Below are 19921 nucleotides of genomic sequence, written 5' to 3' on the forward strand. Positions count from 1 at the left end.
ACTAATGTATGGTTTGAGGACAGGCCAGCCAAGAAACCAAAAGTGGCAACCAAGAAACCGAGAGTTGACGGTGGAGAAACAGCTAGTGATGGCGTTCAATGCATGCTCACACCTGAATATTCAAAAATGCGTCGTGCTGAACGGCTAGAAAAATTAAGGCAAGCAAGGGCCACAGGGAAAATGCGATCCTGGAAGCGGTTAGTAGAGTCAAGGACAGACCTTGGATTGGAGGGACAGAAGGAGCCAAGTAAACAGAAATCTAGTAAGAGCAACACAAGGCACAGGTCCAACCATGGCAAGAATGGAACTACAGCTTTCGTCAGGCTTATGCATGATGTTGCACGTTTCTGTCGCAAGAGTGAGAATAAGCGCAATAATACCAAAGGCATAACATCAAAAGGCGGTGGTAACAGTCATCTGAATGTCACCGAGAATTCAGGCAGGATAACTGCTGAGGATCAGTTGAAATCAGGGTCAGATATATCAGATCCAGATATGGCTGCTTCTGGAAATGCTGTCACAGAGAGTATTGAGAAAGATGAAGAAGTTAAAGCAGCTGTGAAGGCAGTCTTGTCATGGCCTTTCCTTTGGGGTTTGCAGGACTTCTGGAGGAAAGAGCATGAAGAATTATGAAGGTTTTACAAAGGATCAAATTATTTTGAGGTACAAACAGGAGGCAGAGAAAGTCTAGAGCCATGGGTGACTCTAGTTTTTTGTCAATGGCTAGATTCTATTAAGAGATCATACAAGGTATGGTTAACAAGCCAAGTCTCTTGTATTCTGCTTCTAGTTTCAAAACCTGAATATGTAATGATCTATTTCAAGATCACTGTGGATGCCATATTTAGGTGGTTGTCACAAGTCGTTACTAAACTTTCTCATGCATTTTGATGGATTTCAGGATGGGCTTTTCAGATAACTTCATTTTATGCTCATTCTCATGTTTAGCTCATTCCAGAGATCCTCTGACACTACTCAAATGTATGCTGATCAGAGTGTGCCACTACAACAACACAAAGTGGAATAATGCGTGCATGCCCTCTATTTTTGTCCCTGATTGAGTGTCAAGAAAACACAGCAGCAAATGTGGTAATAAATCCCAACAAGCAAGTATAGCTGATCCATGGCCTTAAATGCATAAGAGCATTTGTTTTCGATTCAGTCACTCAGCGGAAGAATCCTATGTATGCAGTTGGTTTGCAGGTTATCCAGATGGGTGTCTTAGATCACCAGTGCGAAGATCTGCTGATGCCTTTTCTAGTGTAAGCATTTGAATAATTCTCATCATCTAATTTCCGAAGGTATACAGACACATTGGCTTTTCTCTAATCTCCCCTTGTAACAACTTCAAAGATTTTGTTATTACAGGAGATCCCTGCATCACTTTACATAAAGAAAGCTCCCATGAGCAGGACTCTTTCTGAATGTGCCATGCATGGCATGTGAAACTCCTGCAATGATTGCAGATCAAGGATATTTGTGTGCAACTGCAGAAAACCATCTTCCCCTGATTATGCTGCAGAGGTTGACATGCACAGAGATTTTTTTTTTCTGTCAGATTTAGATATCTATTGTGTTACACCCCTCCCATTGTCTTGAATGGCAGATAACTGTCTGCAAATCTTACAAATCTTACAGGCTCCAACAATGAGTTACACCATGTAATTGCAGGCTGTCACCCATAGCATAATTCTTTGATGCTTGTGCCACATGCTATCACATTGAAGGATGCAGTTTGATCATCTTTCATGGCTAATGTGTATCTTTGTATGTATGCTAGCGGCAATTGTGACATTGCTTCTTGACAAGGTATTTTTCTAAATTTTCACCTTCCACACAGGAATGTGCAAGTTTTGGCTGTTCATAGCTCAAGAATTCCTTTTATAACATGATTTGGAAAGATTGTCCCAGAGGAACTACTTCTGTTTGTGCTCTATTTATGCCCCTTACAACTTGCGACATGCAAATGTTGTGTGACATCCCTACTGTCTTCTCTACCTGTACTACTGTGACAACTATTCCTTGCACCACACGTGTGGTTGCTGCTTGACCCCCTCTAACACCCCCCCCCCCCGCGCCCCCCAAAGCAACCTGCATGTGCGTGCACACGCACACACGCACACAAACAAGTAAATAAACAAATAGAAAACAAACTAATGACTTATGACAATATGCTCCTATGCTAAGCCTGCAAGTTCATTGTGTCAGAAATAGCCATTATAAAGCGGGCCCTAGATGGTGAACCCTCAACCATATACAAGAACTAGTCAAGGTGGTGCTGCGCTCTCATATGGTCTCTCTGCTGTTATATCTTGGCAGTGGGTGTGATTTTACAAACCTCAATAGAGGATATGATTCCACAAATCCCAAGCGCGAAGCTGTTTCCATAGAAGTCCCTTATGGGTGAGCCTCAATTTGAGGCTTCGTTGTCTTGTTTGCCATGTGCCTCTTGCACTCAGCATTAGGATCCATGGCAAGGAGTCTTTGGGTAGAGTCTTCCCTATGGAAAGTGTTCTTTTCTATGCCTGCAATTCTCATGCAAGTAACGATCCATGTGCTTGGTTGTCATGCTCATGACTTTTTTTTCTTAGCTCTCCTAGTTTGTGTTGTGCACCATTTACAACTGGTAAATTGTATGCACATTTTTTTGGGGGAAATCCACCTTTACATGGAAGAAACAAGCCATCTTTGGGCGGTGTAAGTATTCTTTTATATCCCTGTGATTCCTATGCAAGTATAGCCCCATACGTACTTGGTCCTCACAATGCCCATACAAATCCTGCACATTGGCCTCCACCTTTTTGATCAGTTGTGACATCCATTATACTCACCAACTCCACATGCAACCTATGCAATGGAACTTGAAGCTTCTTAAAACTCCTTTATGCAGTCAAGAAGTGGATCCACATCAGTGAACCCTTCCTAGACTTTGTGGGTAGGTTGTCTTTATAAAGACTCATTCTTGATGGGAATATGCTAGGTTGGATCTATTTTGGTCTACCCTTGTTCTGGTCATATTCATTGTTTCATTGCTTCTAGCTGCATTGAAAAGATAGTAATGCATTCATAGATGGTGCATGAGGTGTATTCCTTTGTGTATTCCATCATTGTGCGTAGTTAATTTCATAGAGGCAAGCAATGCAATATGTTGTAGTTTTTGTTTACTCTTAGTTGTCTCTCCCATGTGTTCAACTCTTCAGGTGCATGCACAAAATTTTTATATGCATCAATGTGCCTTGGGTGTGTTGCATACCTAGCTTGGTTGTGATCTAAAGGTCATCTGCATTAACTCAAATTACTCTTCAATCTGGTTGTCTTGGTTTATTCTAGTGTGGCTGCGACTTCATAAAAAGTATATTCTATGTATAAAAGTACACGTGAGCCTTTACTTGCATTAAGGACGATAAGGTATCCAACCTTCTCTCCCATGACTTGGAATTTCAAATGTACGAAAATAACAAAAATGATGCAGTAGTATAGTCCATTTGTACTTTGGTCTAGTTGGCAAATATGGAAGCCTAGGTGGAGTAATCAATGGCTCAAAACCATGTTGAAAGCTATACAAGGAAAGGGCTCCAAGTATCTTTAATAGAAATGTAGAAGAAATGCCACCAAGACGTCTAATCAATCATTGGTAGAATAAGATTGAGGGGTTAGATACAATCAGATTAGTAAGATCTCCCAAAAGAAATCAAGGTGATGATGCATATGCCTTGATTTCCTTGTGCATACGTGGTCAAAAGAAATAGAGCTCAATCATGTGCGTAGTAGGTATGATGCCTCTGTCTTGTGTACGGAGGAGCATGGCACTCATTTGTAACCTTTTGTCTCATGTTTGACACCACACATAGGCAGAGTTATCCTTCATGAGATACCCTTGGCTTATATAGCCTCGTGTGGTTTAGGCTCTATAAGTCCTAGGTAAAATGGGTTTGTAGCCATATGAAAAAGGCTTCCAAGTAGTTGGTCATACATTTATAGGTCTCATCAATGTAGAAGTGATCTAAGTGTGCATAGACGCAACCTGCATCCCTCCTATTAGACCAAGAAAAGAGGAGAGAGGATGGCCTCCTTTGACTATCATCCTCAAGCCAACAATCTTTGCTATGTATAGAAAGAACAAACGTCTCCTAGGAGACCCTCTCAAGTGAGTGCACCATACCCACTTGTCCTTCTCCTTTGTCTGTAGGCTAATCAACCATATTAAAATCACCCCCGATGATCCAATGTTCAGCACGAGGAAGCAAATCAGTGAGGACCTTTCAAAAGAAATTCCTCTCCCCTCTTATGATTAGGTGTATACATGTTCAAAATACCAGTGTGTCTGCCATCACTACCCTTTGTCATATGAGATGTGGATTAATAGAGTATTTAGTTGTCAGTAGAATTATTAAAAAAAATGACTTAGTATTACTTTGCAATTTGTTCTTCAGAACTCTTTATATTTGCAAGTAGCTTTTGGACTTGTGCCAGGGTGTAGACTATGAAATTCTTAGTTTGGAACGATTATAAAACTTGGTCATAGGCCTTGTAACCTTGTTCTCTTTTGCTGTTCTCTTGCGGGGTCCTTTCAATTTATTTTCTTGTGAAGAGCACAACATTGGCTATCCAACAACCTTTGTTGATGTTTTGGTAGTTTCACAACTAAAATTAGTAAAATCTCGACGGTTAATTTCAAGGCTACCCAAAGTCTTGATTGATTCTTCTTAACTCGACCCTTGAAATGATAATGTTTTACTTCTTGGGTTTGTGTTGCACCGATTGTAGCATTATATGGTAGTGATGTGTGTGAACACACTTAAATGACCGTTGGGGTACCTTTTCTCTCACTAGGAGGTTTTTTTCCCCATGCGTATGTACACCTTTTTATCTACTCATTTTGGGATGTGTACTTATCTTTTGTATCTGATACACATTTGTTTATTCTAATCTAGTGAGTTTGTGTGCCCTCAAGCTTCTCTATCTTGTGTGTGTGCATTGTTACAATCCACCAGAGCTAGCTTTCTTAACACTTGATCTAATAGTCTGCCTTCCTCCTCACAGCCTTGGTTTTCTGTCTCTGATTGAGATACCCTCTTAGGAGAAGAAGGTATATATTGTAGTGTGTTTGTTGTATACGAAGTATACAGAAGTTATCAGGGTCTACGACGCGATTTGGGCGCGTTTTGGGCATTAAAGGATTTTTGCAGAACGTTTTGGAGAGGTGGCATTTTGGATTGTTTCTGCTCGATTTTGGGTGTTTGGACTGTGCAGATAAAGATTTGGTGTGCCAGCAGCATCTACAGTGTCTTCAACAACATCGACCAGCATACTTTCGCTTGTAACACTCTATTCTCTACTCTGTTATTTTTCATACAGTTTGCAGGTGATTCAGTCAGTTGGTAGCCATTCGGGGTTGTATTTAGTGAGGACTGAGTACTTGCAGTGTTTTGAAAGATTTTGCATTTGGTAAACAGTCATGGCTGGCAGTAGTGATGTATTTAACATGTCTGCTGAGGACAAACTTGATGGGACTAACTACCCATTGTGGTCCTATATAATGAGGCATGTACTGGTTGCTAAAGGCCTTTGGAATGTGGTGGTGAAACTCGTCTTGTTTAACAACTACTAGTGCAATCAAGTGCTGCAGGTATTTCTGAAGTAGAATCTGATACAGATGTGGCTCCTCCACATGCACCACCAGTACCTCCCACTGTTGCTCAAACGAGATGGGATGGAAGAGATGTATAGGCACATGCATTGCTTACACTTTCTGTGAAGCGAAGCATTATTCCTCATATTCGGTCATGTAAGACTTCAAAATAGGCATGGGATGCACTTACTGCATTATATCAGGTGCGCAATGAAGCACGTGTTGCATATCTACGCAAACAGTTGGAGTCTGAGCACATGAATGAGAGACTCAATGGACAACTTCTTGACCAAGATTAAATATTTTAAGGAGCAGCTCGCTAGTGTGGATGAGATATATCCTGATAGTACATTGGTACTGCCCATTGGTGCTGCCCACGGTTCTCAATGCATTGTCGGATTCTTATTAAAGTTTTGCCTTTGTCCTTAGACTCATGATGAAGGGAAATCCAAATGCCCTTACATTTGATGAGCTAGTTTCAGTACTCTTGCAAGAAGAGCACTCTAGGTAAAACAGATCTGTCATGCGAGTTGGTGACTAAGCTTTTGTTGCCAGCAGTCACAAAGGCAAAGGTAAAGCTTCTTCGCATGGTGGCTATAAGCTAAAATCAGAATCCTCAGGTAAGAATGCAAGAAGGTGATAAGCCTAAAAAGAAGGGCAAGTGTCACTATTGCAGAAAACCAGGGTACTACATAAATGAGTGCAAGAAAAGGCTAGAGAAGGAGAAAAAGAAAGAATTGGGTATGGTTGTGGCATCTTCACCAAGTGCAGAGAAGAAGGAATTTGCAAGTTTTACTCAAGATGATTGGGCATGGAATGTACATTACAGTTATGACCCTTCTGTTCATAATGTATGCATGTCAGTGATGGCAAAATCGGATGCTTGGTACTTCGACAGTGGTGCTAGGAAGCACATTACTTCACAAAAAAATTTGTTCTCATCTCTGGAATCTGTCCCAAGTGTAGAAACCGTCACATGTGCAAATGGTTCCTCATATCCTGTCAAAGGAGTTGGTAGAGTTGTGCTCACTGCTGCAAATGGGGGTGCATTTACTCTTTTTAAAGTTGTATATGTGCCAGGCATTAAGAAGAACTTGCTTGTCAGTTTCAGCCTTAACCTTGTCAAGCTTGATGGTGAAATTTATGGACGACAGATATACAAATTAGGATAGAAATGATGGTTATTCTATCATTGTCTCAGGTACCTTGTTTCAAGGCCTATACAAGATGGATGTATTTGAGAAGTTGCAACATGATGCTTGCTCAACCTACGACTCGTGCTATGAGTGATGCAGAATTATGGCATACATGATTTGGCCATCTGAGTTATGGCAGTTTATTACGCCTTTAAAGGTGTGATATGGTATCTGAGTTGCCAACTCTTGAGACCCCTGCTAGACATGTATGTGAGGGGTGTCATCATTTCCAAAAAGGATGGATCTATGAGAGCTGTTCAGAAATTATAGCTTATACATAGTGATGTATGTGGTCCTATGAGGACACCGTCTATTGGGAGATATCTCTACTTCGTCACTTTTATTAATGATTACTCCAAATATAGTTGGGTATATCCATTAAATCAAAAGTCAGAGGTTTTTATGTGCTTTAGGCACTTTGTATCCATGGATGAAAATGCATGTGAATGTAAAGTTGGGACCCTTCGTTCAGATCTAAGAAGCACATTACTTCACAAAAAAAATTGTTCTCATCTCTGGAATCTGTCCCAAGTGCAGAAACCATCATATGTGCAAATGCTTTCTCATATCCTGTCAAAGAAGTTGGTAGAGTTGTGCTCACTGCTGTAAATGGAGGTGCATTTACTCTTTCTAAAGTTTTATATGTGCGAGGCATTAAGAAGAACTTGCTGTCAGTTTTAGCCTTAGCCTTGTCAAGCTTGATGGTGAAATTTGTGGATGACAGATATACAGATTAGGATAGAAATGATGGTTATTCTATCATTGTCTAAGGTACCTTGTTTCATGGCCTATACAAGATGGATGTATTTGAGAAGTTGCAACATGATGCTTGCTCAGTCTCTACGACTCGTGATGTAGAATTATGGCATGTATGATTTGGCCATCTGAATTATGGCAGTTTGTTACGTCTTCAAAGGTATGATATGGTGTTTGAGTTGCCAACTCTTGAGACCCCTGCTAGACATGTATGTGAGGGGTGTCATCATTTCCAAAGGATGGATCTATGAGAGCTGTTACTAGCTTATACATAGTGATGTATGTGGTCCTATGAGGCACCATCTATTGGGAGATATCTCTACTTCGTCACTTTTATTGATGATTACTCCAAATATATGGTGTATCCATTAAAGCATAAGTCAGAGGTTTTTATGTGCTTTAGGCACTTTGTATCCATGGCTGAAAATGCATGTGAATGTAAAGTTGGCACCCTTCGATTGAGGGGGAGAGTATATGTCTTAGAAATTTCATGCATATATGGTTGAAAAAGGCATAAGGCATCAATGTACAGTGCCACCTCAACAAAATGGTGTGGTTGAGAGGAAGAACAGGTCTCTCATGGAGATGACATGATGTATGGTGAAAGCCCAAGATTTACCTCATGGTTTTTTGGTTAGAGGTAACTATGTATGTGTGTAAACTATGTGTTGAACAAATGCCCTATCAAGGCCTTACAATCTAAAACTCCTTATGAAGCTTGGCGTGGCAGGTAGCCTTCTCTGTGGCTCATTTGCGTGTTTTTGGTTGTCTTGCTTATGCTCTTGTACCTAAGCAACAACGCAGTAAGCTTGATGATAAGGTAGTTAAATGCATATTTGTGGCATACAGTTCAGAAAGTAAGTCCGGCCTCAAAGCAGATTTTGGTAAGTAGAGATGTTTTTTGTCGAAAACTCAGTTCAACCCATGCTTTCATGCAAAAAACAGCAGAATGTATGCTCACAGGACATGTTTGATTCGCTCCTACCTTTGTTTAATGGAGGGCAGCCATATATAGAGAAATTGAATGCTCAACCAAGTGCTAAAATTTAGCCTTTGCAGGTGTAAAATTAGCTTGCAAATCAGCCTTTTGATGAGGCAATTATTGAGGATGTAGTGGATGATGAGGAGAGAGCAGCCATAGAAGAATCTAGGCGTATGCCAAAATGGCTTGTGCAAACATTGAGGGATAGCAAGTTGGCAGCTCCTTTACCTAGCAGAACTCGTGTAGGTTCTCATCATGCAGATTATTCTCATGTGGATCATGTTCTCATTTCTACTTTATGTAATGAGGAGGAACCTATTTTCTTTGAGGAAGCATAGGATGATGATCATTGGATGCATGCTATATGGAGGATGAGTATAACTCCATACTCAAGAATTATACCTGGTATTCGACAGATCTACCTCATGGCAAGAAGCCATTGGTACTAAGTGGGTTTACAAGTTAAAACGCAAAGAAGATGGTAGCATTGATCGCTACAAGGCTAGACTTGTTACAAAGGGGTATGCCCAGCAAAAGGGCATTGATTATGATGAGACCTTTGCACCTACATCTGGTATGACTACCATTAGATGTTTCATTGCTTTGGTAGCACATCATGGGTGGAATGTACATCAGTTGGACATTAAGATTGCATTCTTGAATGGTGATTTACATGAGGAGGTGTATGAGAAGAGTCTAAAGTATGCAGGTTGAAAAAGGCTCTTTATGGCCTTAAGCAGGCTCCTAGAGCATGGTATGAGAAGATTTATGCAAACTGACAACACGAACATAAAACTCGGAAAATAAATGAAGGTTGGAGAACAGCACATGCAACATGGCCGACAACTGCAAATTGGAAGACGATAACAAAGAGCGCTCTAGGGCAACAACAAGTGCACATTCCTAACGCCTGTAGAACTACATAGCATAGCACAAGCTACAATAGATAACACACAGTTTGTTAAATTTGTAGCAATGTAATGAGCTATGGTGGATCAAATGCTAGAATCAACATCATTAACAAAGATATTAGATGATAATTAAGATGTGATTAGTGAGCAATTAACTGATAGCTTAATGTAGGCATGGATAATAAAAAACCAGTAAATTCTCATTAGGCCAATGCCTCAATTTATAGAGTTTACATCCAAGCATCCAATCCCATTGATTTCTCCTTGATTCACTCCACCTCTTTTGCTTGATTCTCTCCACCTCTCCCAGAATATCTGCACACCTCCTAAATCTCCTCATGCTACCCTTTATTCTCTCCCAGTAGATACTTCTCACCTTTTCACAGCTTCTCTCACATTTACAGATTCTCTTTTACAACCTCTTGCCAAGGGCTTGTTCCCGCACACCTCCTAAATCTCCTCATGCTACCCTTTATTCTCTCCCAGTAGATACTTCTCACCTTTTCACAGCTTCTCTCACATTTACAGATTCTCTTTTACAACCTCTTGCCAAGGGCTTGTTCCCGCACACACCCTATTCACTTGTATATTTCAACACAGTTGCACAACACGAGCGATGAAGAAGACAGCACACGCAACTACCGCTAGCTACAGACCACCTGAAATGAAGACTCCGGAGAGGAAGGTGCCATATACACAGACAAAGGAGAGGAACATGCCATGCAACAAGTAAAAAGGTTTCAAAGAAGGCAAATTTAGACATGTGTCATATGCACCCCAACGAAATGTTTGGGGTGCATATTTTGCAAGCGTGTGTAAAAGCTTTTACAATTAGCGGCCTAATGAAGGCTAGACAATGAAGTTTGCATGATTTCTGCATTAGCGTGATTGTGCAACCTACTTCAAGGCTACAGCTCCGTGCGACTTCACATATTTAGTGTGTGTGATCCTCATGTTTATAAACGTGGTTGAGATCAATGGTTGGCAAGACAATATTACAAATTAAAACATGCTCAATGGAAAGCCAATATTATCTTTGTTAGCCATAGTCTACTAGCCTGAGTCGCAGGCCAACGTCGTAGAGAGCAGACAACTGAACAGTCGCATGTCAGCATCGTCACCTGTCAGGGCCCGCCTACTTTATTGCAGGAAACGGCACTTCCTTAAACACTCAGCCAGTGCATCTATCATCACAGTATTGAGATGGATACTACAAGTAGGCACTATAAAAGGATGAGTACTGAGCCTTACAAAGGCTGGCTCCAATTGTATCACTTTCTGTTTTTGAGTGATATAAGCAAGACTGTCTTTTTTGTTCTCTCTCTTGTACATTCATCTTTCTATTACGTCTATGTGTATTTTAGTTCTGTTTCATATGTTATTATGATTGTTAAAGTTATATGTTAAGGTATCGTGTTTTTACACTGTTTATTAAGCGGTCAGCTCGATAGTGTTCAGTGATTTGTGTGTTGTGTTTGTTGTGCATTAGATCCATATTTTTCTGGTGTATGCTACGTGTATAACTAGTGACTCTCAATAGGTTTCTGCAAGAATAAGAGGTAATATTCCCCTGCCAACACTTTGGCAAGACCACGATGCTTTTTGTTGCTTCTTGTTGTTGCCATTTTGCTTGCTCCCCTGATTGCGATTGTGTTTAAATCTCGTCCCCTTGTTTTCAAACCCATCCCTCATGTCAGCACGTGAAAGGCGCTACTTTTGCAACACAACCAAGCTCGGCAATTCTTGTTCGCCAATCAGAAGATCAACCCGTCTCGCCAAATCTGAACTAGAACAACCCGCATCCCACTTAGAAGAAGAACCACTCACCCCTACTACCCCAACCTCACCACCATTGTTCATACCCCCCCACCCCCACCCCCACAGCCCCGACCCCTCCGCTACCTTAACACGATGCAACACGACTAGCTATCAACATCAAGTATCCCAAATTTTCTAGGAAATCCTTGGATGATGCAGATACTCACATCCTAATGTTCGACACTGCTTGGTGTGTCCAAGTATCTGGCCTAGTTGTGATCAGCAACTCAAAAAGACTGCCTTTGTTCCCACACTCTAGAAGAGTGCCGCTCTTTGGGTTGCTCATGAGTACGCCCATTTCCCCACTTATGATGCCATCCGAGATGCATTCCTTCAATGCTTTAGAGAAGATGAGACATCTGTGCATGTGCTAGATAAGATGTGTAGAATGAACCAGAGGATAATGACAGTGGAAGATTATGCTGCAAAGTTTCAGAAACTCATCCGTAGGCTACATGCAGCTAATCGACCCGCGGAGGAAATTCTCAACTCTTATTTCATGAAGGGCCTCAACAAGTAACTCAAACGCTCTATTGTTGGTGCCGACCTGGCTACCATCACCATAGAGCAGCTTATAGACTCAGCTCTCAGAGAGCAGAGTGGGTATTGCTAGGCTTGGGAAAAGCAAGGAAAAGTCTAAGAGTAAAAGGAAGTCCAAGAAGTCGTCAATCGGATCTTTAGACGGGAGCATAATTTCGATGAAACTCCATAGCCAGTGAAGAATTAGAGGAGGAAGATCGCAAGACGAGGTCCAAGAGCAAGAAGGCTGCAGCCACCATGGCTCAATTGGCTAGTGAAGGTGCGAAGCTCACTCCTACCATCCGGTCAGACATCTGGTGTGTGAAGTGTCGCAATTATGGACATGGAGGCGATGAATGCAGCTTGCATGAACTTTGGTGCGCCATCTATAGTATGGCCACACATACAACTAAAGCCTACCGCTACAATGGCAGAGCCCCTCCTCTGCAATCGGTAATCCAACGTCCAATGGTGGCCGTAGTCCAAGCCACCCAACCCATGACTATGCCCGACTAGTTCCACCACCACAGACCCCAATTTCGCCCCCATGGAGAATTTCCTCCTTGGGATGCGTCTGGTTCCCCAAGGCATGTCCTCACATGCTTTTATTGCCATGCCCAACAAGGTCACCGGAAGTCAAAGTGTGAACTATGGTAAAAGCATAAAGCAGAATAATTAGAGGAAGCCCAGGCTTCCGTATCTAGTCAACCCGCAGTGAACGCGATGGAATCCAAGCTCTGGATGAGTAAGCAGTACCCCAACCGACCACACAGGGCAGCCAAATCATCAGCCATTGTGGTGACTAGATCCATGTAACCTAAGACTCCGGAGGCGGTGCAAGAACTGAGACCTCAGATAAGAAGGGGAAATAGAAAGGAGTCACTTGGCAGGAACAACACAAAGTCCGGACGACGGAAGTATCTACCCAAGTGGAGAAACAGCGGGCCAAAGAGGCACTGCGAAAAAAACACCCAGAAAAGCAGAGGCCAATCTGTCGGTCGGAATCATAACTTAGTTTTTCAGATATGAACCCGGAAGAAAAAGAAGGTAAAGTGGCCTTGCCAGTCAAGATGCAATGGCCAATGAAAGGTGCACAGACACCAGGGCCGGAAGAATGTGCGGAAGCATAGAAGCGGGTGGATTACCCAAGAAGACTCACAAAAGCAAAACACCAGCCATATGATCTATGGGAAGATCTGAAGCGACAACCAATACACATGTTGGTAGAACAATTACTCACATTGGTGCCAAGTTTCAAGGAGCAGCTGATTGGTCGCTCTTGAAACCTTAGGGAGAGGAAACGCCACCCAACTGTTGGAAGCCACAAATATTGAGAAAGCCATACTCCTCATATCATCTAGAAGAGATGATATGTGTTTCCTTCATCTTGGGAGCCCTCATCATTGTCTTCCTTCTTTGACATTACATTGTCTTCCTTCTTTGACATTACATTGTCTTTTTCGACTCTCTTTTTATGCTAGCAATCCTTTGCTATGTGACCAATTTTGCCACAATGATGGCAGGTTATCTTTGTCCTTATCCTTCTCTTCTTCTCACTCGATGTAGCTTGAACTGTCTTCCCTCGAATCAGCTTCTCTTCTTCTATGAGTGTGCCGATGTAGAAGGGCGATGTTTAGGTAGCAATGATGGGCCCAATCCGAGATGGAGGGAGGAAGGGGGTGACGGTGGTGTTGTGATGACTCTCGAGCAGCCAAAGCCAAGTATAAAGCCTAGGATGCTTCCAAAGCATCTGATAAGGACAACACCCAAGACAAGGGCAAGGACAAAGTTTCAGAGGAGGGATCTGCCCAAGTTGCATACATGGCTGTCACAGATTCATCTACTTCTTCACAGGATTCACTCCTCCTGATCACAGCGATGACTTCTCCAGAAGAGGTCAGTGACACACCTGGTGTGGTGGAATGGGTTGGTGATAGTGGTGCTTCTGCCCACATGACCAATCAAGCCCATATCTTGGAGGACCACCAGACTCTCTCTTCTTCAGTTCGTATTGGCAACAACTCTTCGCTTCCTGTCACCGGTGTTGGTAACGTTTCTTTGGGTTCCTCTCCCACCTTACATGATGTTTTGCATGTTCCACGCTTCCACTCCTGTAATGGTTGAATCTGGGAGGTTCTGGTAGCCAATAGGGGTGCATACTCCTCAAGTGTCATGATTTTTAATAATATGGCTATGGCTTCCTCTTCTTCTACTGGTGCCCTAATGCTAGCCCATACTCCTCAAATGTCATGCTTTTTAACAAAGTTCTAGCCAATCCCCAAGCCACACAAACTATGATACCCATGTGAAGACCTTGCAGAAGCCTGAATCTCGACCATGAATAGAGATCTACTAAAGTAGCAGGCACGAAAGCCCCATGTAAGAAATTTCTACCCAAACCCCAAGCTGTGTTGGATCCCCATTAACAAGGTTCTAGAAGACCAAGGCTTCTACAAAAGGAACCCGTTTGTTTTGGTTTCTAGATAGTAGTTGTGGTGCTCTGGATGGAAACCAAGGAATGGGGGAGGACTAGGTACCATGAGGATTGGTGGAATATTTAAAGTCACATGCTACAAGTGGTTGACATTGAGAGGGCCTTGCATTGGCTCACATTGTTGGCAACTACTTAATTGGAATGTATATGATAAATTCTTATGGGCCATTAATGATATAATGCCAAAATCATGCCGAAAGAATGTCAAATTGATGTCAAGGATGTATGTACATGCTCGGGATTGATTGTGCAAGGCATTGGGTGATTTGGATTCAAGATTGGTCCAAAATTTCTTCTAGAATTTATGGCAGCAGACATTATTTCTTGATTCAGTCCTAGAATCTTGGGAATTTTATGCAAACATGATCATACCACTAGAAAGTACACTTTATAAGCTTCGTCTCTTGAGGACTTGAACATGGTTTGGATTTTGTTTACCTCATCAACAACCATTTGACTATTTAGACATGATTAAAGCAAGCTCCATCTATGGGTGATGCACAAACCATGATGGAAATAATGCACACTTTTATGGAGACAATGATTGGAGAAATGCGTAAGGTTTCAAACAAATGAACATGGAGATGAGAAGTGGTTTTGAAAACATGAGTGAGAGAATTGGAAGGCTTTAAAATGATTCTCAAGTGTGGGAAAGTAAACATGGGTACATGGATAGTATATGCCTTCTAAAGGACATGTAGGGAGTTAAAAGGATGCTCAATGGAAAGTCAAACAACTCCTTGAACTCTCTCATTCACCAAGTTGATCAACAAATGCACGAGGTTTTCCACTCTCGGGTGGATGTCAAAGGCCAAAAGGATGATGGTAATGATCCATTTGGTGGTGAAAAGAAGGATCTTGCACCTTTTATTGACTTAGATTTGCTAGCTTCAACCAAAGAACCAAAGAGATGCTTCTTTTTCAAGGGGTCATTAGCATGACCTTGGGCCTAATGTGGAAGATCTTGGCATTGATAGCACTTGGGGTAGGAAAAGAAGCAATGGAAGAAGACATGCAAATGATGAGGATGATCATGATGAGCGTAAAGGCATCAAGGACAAGGTGGTCTCACCAAATTTAATGGTGAGAAGTCTACCAATGATGAGTTGGAAGAGTGGACTAATAATATGGATTTTTACTTTGAGTTGTTTCTACATAGTGGCACATAGTGGCGAGAAGTCTACCAATGATGTGTTGGAAGTGGATTAATAAGATTCATTTTTACTTTGAGTTGAATCCACATAATGAAAGAACCAAGATCTTCTATGCTTCCCTCTATCTTAAAGGCTATGCACACACATGGTGGAGGCATCTTGCTACAAATGATGATGTCATACCTTCTTGGGATGTCTTCAAAGATGAGTTAAGGAAGAGATACGTATGTAGTTGTAAAGGGATAGCTTGGTTGAAATGTGGGCTTATCTGGAGCAAATGGGAAGTGTTCGGGAGTACACTTCTCATTTGTGAGTGTATGGGAGTACACAATTTATGAGTGCACGGGAGTACACCCATAAATTCATGAAGCTCTCATTACATGTCGGAGGTCTTAGCGTTAAGTTCAAGTTGACAAAGTACATTAGAGGATTAAAAATAGCTTATGGACTGATGTAAAAGCATAAAGACCGAACACCATCAAAGAAGCAATGATGTTGGTAGTGCATAGGATGAGTGGTTGCCTCTTGTTGAATTTGCATACACTAGCACCCATCATGAGAGCATTGGCATGTATCCTTTTGAAGTATTATATGGGTACAAATGAATATGCTAAAATATTGATGGTCATTAAGCAAGATGTGGTGAATCAAAATGCAAAAGAATTTGCATACACTAGCACCCATCATGAGAGCATTGGCATGTATCCTTTTGAAGTATTATATGGGTACAAATGAATATGCTAATGATGGTCATTAAGCAAGATGTGGTGAATCAAAATGCAAAAGAAGTGGTAGAGAAAATGAAAGCTTGCTTCAACAATGCAAGACACATATGAAGCAACCCCAAGAGAGTATGAAGTATTATGTGGATAAGCATATAAGGAACTTAGAGTTCAAGGAGGGTGAATATGTGTTTTTGGGATTTCCAAAATCAAGATATGGATCACTTAAAGGCAATACTAATACCAAATTGTCTCATAGGTATTTTGGACCCTACAAAGAATTGAGGAAGGTTTGTGAAGTAGCCTATCAATTGTTGCTACCTTCATCGTCGAGACAAAGATTTATGATGTCTTTCATGTATCACACTTGAAAGCTTATGTGGGGTTGGAAGGAGTTATTCATGATGAATTTCCTCCCTTAGATGAAGAAGGGTTGGTTGAATACCTGCCAAAGAAGGTATTAGGCAAAAGAGATAGGGTTCTTTGTGATCGAACTCTTGTGGAATACCTAGTAGTAGTCAAATGGAAAGGATTGCCCAAATAAGACGCTTCATGGCAACTTGCTTTTATGATGGAGCATTGCCAAAGATTTTGATAAAGCAAATGATGGAGGTATCATAGTAGTGAATTGGCTTGCTGGAAATTCTTGAAAATTCACTATTTTCAGTCCATATTATATGTGGTAAGCTCAATGGTTGGAATGAGCTCTGGGAGAGGCATGTACCTTCATGAAGCAAAGACAAGGAGCTGATTTGGGGGTGTCTTATGTAGATTTATAGCAATGTAAGAGTTTGCGTACTCTTCTGGAAGACCTTACCCTCTATATGCTACATTCACATTTGGAATTAAGGAGATGTGTTCTCCACAATGTTGTACCCAGCCCTTATAATAATGTAATTATGTAATTCTAATCAAGGGTTTCGAGGACAAAACCATTCAGGTGGGGGGGATGGTTTGTAATGAAGGGGAACACATTAATTGGGCAATTAGCTATGAGCACCCAGACATGCAAAATAATAATGGACAATAAGGCCATATGAACACACTATGGGCCTATATAAGTGAATTTGGAGAGATGCATAATTACCTTTTTACAAACTTAATACTACAAATCTTGAGCCGAAGCTCTTGGCACGATAGTGGTACTCCACTTGAGTGCATCTCCTTTCCTTACCCTCTCTTTCTTACATATCTTTACTTATAGCATCTTACCAAACAGTGCTTGCAAAAAACCTTCTTCACTTGCAGCAAATCTACAATCTTTAATAACAGTACTGTAAATATGTTTAAATACTACTGTATGTGAACTAGTCATATAAACATACATCTGCCTACACCTGTAATACTTAGATTCTTTGCACAAACTATCATGCAATCAAATTTCTACTGCAACTTTTCTTGAACTAGAAGTTGGGCGGCATACATAGTCAAAATTGACACTTTCATGGAGTGCCTACAAAAATCTTGCAAAGCCAAAATAGAGTCTAAAATGCACCCGACGTGCCGAAACGCATAAAAATGTAGTTAACATACTTAATTGCACATAATATGGTCTTCTTCCTCTACCTAGGAGGATGTCTCAATCTAAGACAATGACTTCCCTGTGCTGCTTGTAGCTCTCATAGCTCCAAAAGGTGTTGTTCCAAAATTAAAGAGTTAAAGAGATGAAAATATCCTTACCCATGTTCTGCTTCCTTGCTTGCCTTGTTCTTGCCTCTAACTTATCTCTTAGCTCTCACACAAACTGAAGCTGTGATACCATATAGAGAATGCGAGGGAGAGGGAGAGCTTGAGTTCCTTACAAGAAAACACATATACACAAGAGAGAGATGAATGGCTGAATTTTTTTTCCTATCTTCTCTCTTCTCTCTTCTCTACAACCTTAAAACTAAAGAGATAAGAATACATACTATAAGGGAAAGTACTCTTCTACTATAACATACAATGGTCAGTCCATAGTGTGCACCCGCCTATATGAGCTAGTGTGCACCCGCCTATATGAGCTAGTGTTATAACTATGCCATACTCTAGTAATCCACACATGGCTGTCAACGAGCCTATCGTCCACACTGGCGATATATCAACCATAATCTCACCAACCATGCTAGTGGAATAAGTGCGAAAGATATTACCTAGGCAGGTCATCAATGTCTACAACACTAGTTGAGCTTGATATCTCAACATTATCATGGTATGTGAAGTCAGATGCCAAACATAGTGATTTGACAAGATATAGAGATGACATGCTTGAGGAGGTTGAGGATGATGTGGTCCATTGTTGTATTTGCATAGTAACAATCTTTGTGCATCTTCAACCTTGGAGAATCTGACCATTGTTGTATTTGCATAGCAACAATCTTCGTGTGTCTTCAACATTGGATAATCCAACCATCCGACTAGGATGGTTAAGGAACCAACATCCATCCAGTATAACTGATTCCAAGATCTTCAGTGTGCTTAAGATATCAGAGCACTCTTTTGAGAGCTTTGGCAATGGACTTTGACTCCAGCCCAAAAACTTCTTGTCCTTGATAGGGGACCTCCAACATTTCCTTGCTCTTAAATTGGATGAAGTAGGAAACATCTCAATGGTGATTTCTTAGCCAGATTTCTAGGGATGAGGCTTGGCCACCAACAATCTTGCATGCCGAGCTTTTGGAGAATTTCTTTAATGAAGTGTTGCTAAATTTTGATACTGTCGGTATTATGCTCATCCCGCACCACATGCATATACCAAGGCAAAATAGGGATCCTTCCACCATTGGTCATGTTGAACTCGGAGGAAAGTTCAATCTTAGCATGAAGGAGAAGGGCATGATTATTGCTAAGGAGTACTAGGTCATCGCACACACACATATGTGTGTGTATGTAAGTATGTTTCAAAAATTCTCCCTCTCCTTTCTCCATGTAAAGGGGTGGGGACTCTTCCTTTATCTTGTAATAGGCGTTTACATACACTAATGTAAACGCACACTCTCTCCTCCCACACAAACTATCTCCTATATAGAAATTCTCTCTCTCTCTCTCTCTCTCTCTCACACACACACACACACACACACACACACACACACACACACGATTAAATAGATTTACACACGTATATATAATTTTAATTAATTAAATTTTAGATTAAATTTTTAATGGTAGGGATGAGTGGTGAGGTGTGCTCACTCTAAAATAAATGCATCTTACACGTAATCTCTCTTTCTCTCTCTCTCTCTCTCTCTCTCTCACACACACACACACACACACATGCACACCCTCTTTCTCTCACATACACATGAACACACTCTCAAATGTCGAAACTCTCTCTCTCTCTCTCTCTCTCTCTCACACACACACACACACACACACACACACACACACACATGCACATGTACTAATGCAAGCAGACACTTTTTCTCCCCAAACACTCTCACACATAGACTTCCATGTCTTTGTCTCTCTCTGTGTTTCTCTCTCTTTCTCTCCCCTCCACTCTCTCTCTCTCTCTCTCTCTCTCTCTCTCATACATTTATGCACACACACAAATATACTTCTTTCTCATGCACACACACACTCTCTCTCTCTCTCACGCACCCACATGTAAATATATATTATTTATAATAATATGTTTTATTATATTTAGAGACGTATACCTATATGTACATGTGCATTTATAAAATAAATAAACACATATACACATATAAAATTTAATTAATATTAAATTTTAATACGTGGGGATGCACGTTAAGCCA

General features: G+C 41.1%; 1 protein-coding gene across 4 annotated transcripts in view; it reads left to right on the forward strand.

Annotated features, from left to right (window-relative positions):
• The window catches only part of MYB4R1 (myb domain protein 4r1), a 40368-nt gene extending 38458 nt beyond the window's left edge, over positions 1-1910 (forward strand). Inside the window, exons 9-12 of one of the 4 annotated variants that reach the window (XM_086804620.1) lie at positions 24-750; positions 902-1089; positions 1193-1262; positions 1369-1910. In XM_086804620.1, the coding sequence (XP_086660746.1) occupies positions 24-633 (610 nt within the window). In that variant the 3' untranslated portion in view covers positions 634-750; positions 902-1089; positions 1193-1262; positions 1369-1910. Of the gene's footprint in view, positions 1-23; positions 751-901; positions 1263-1368 lie in introns of all 4 variants that reach the window. The other 3 variants (XM_086804622.1, XM_086804621.1, XM_086804618.1) reach the window with 3 other exon arrangements.
• The last annotated feature ends 18011 nt before the right edge of the window (positions 1911-19921 follow it).

The sequence above is a fragment of the Cibotium barometz genome, chromosome 11 (assembly GCF_041138505.1).
Source record: "Cibotium barometz isolate CiBa-2024 chromosome 11, ASM4113850v1, whole genome shotgun sequence".
In the NCBI taxonomy this organism is placed as follows: Eukaryota; Viridiplantae; Streptophyta; class Polypodiopsida; order Cyatheales; family Cibotiaceae; genus Cibotium; species Cibotium barometz.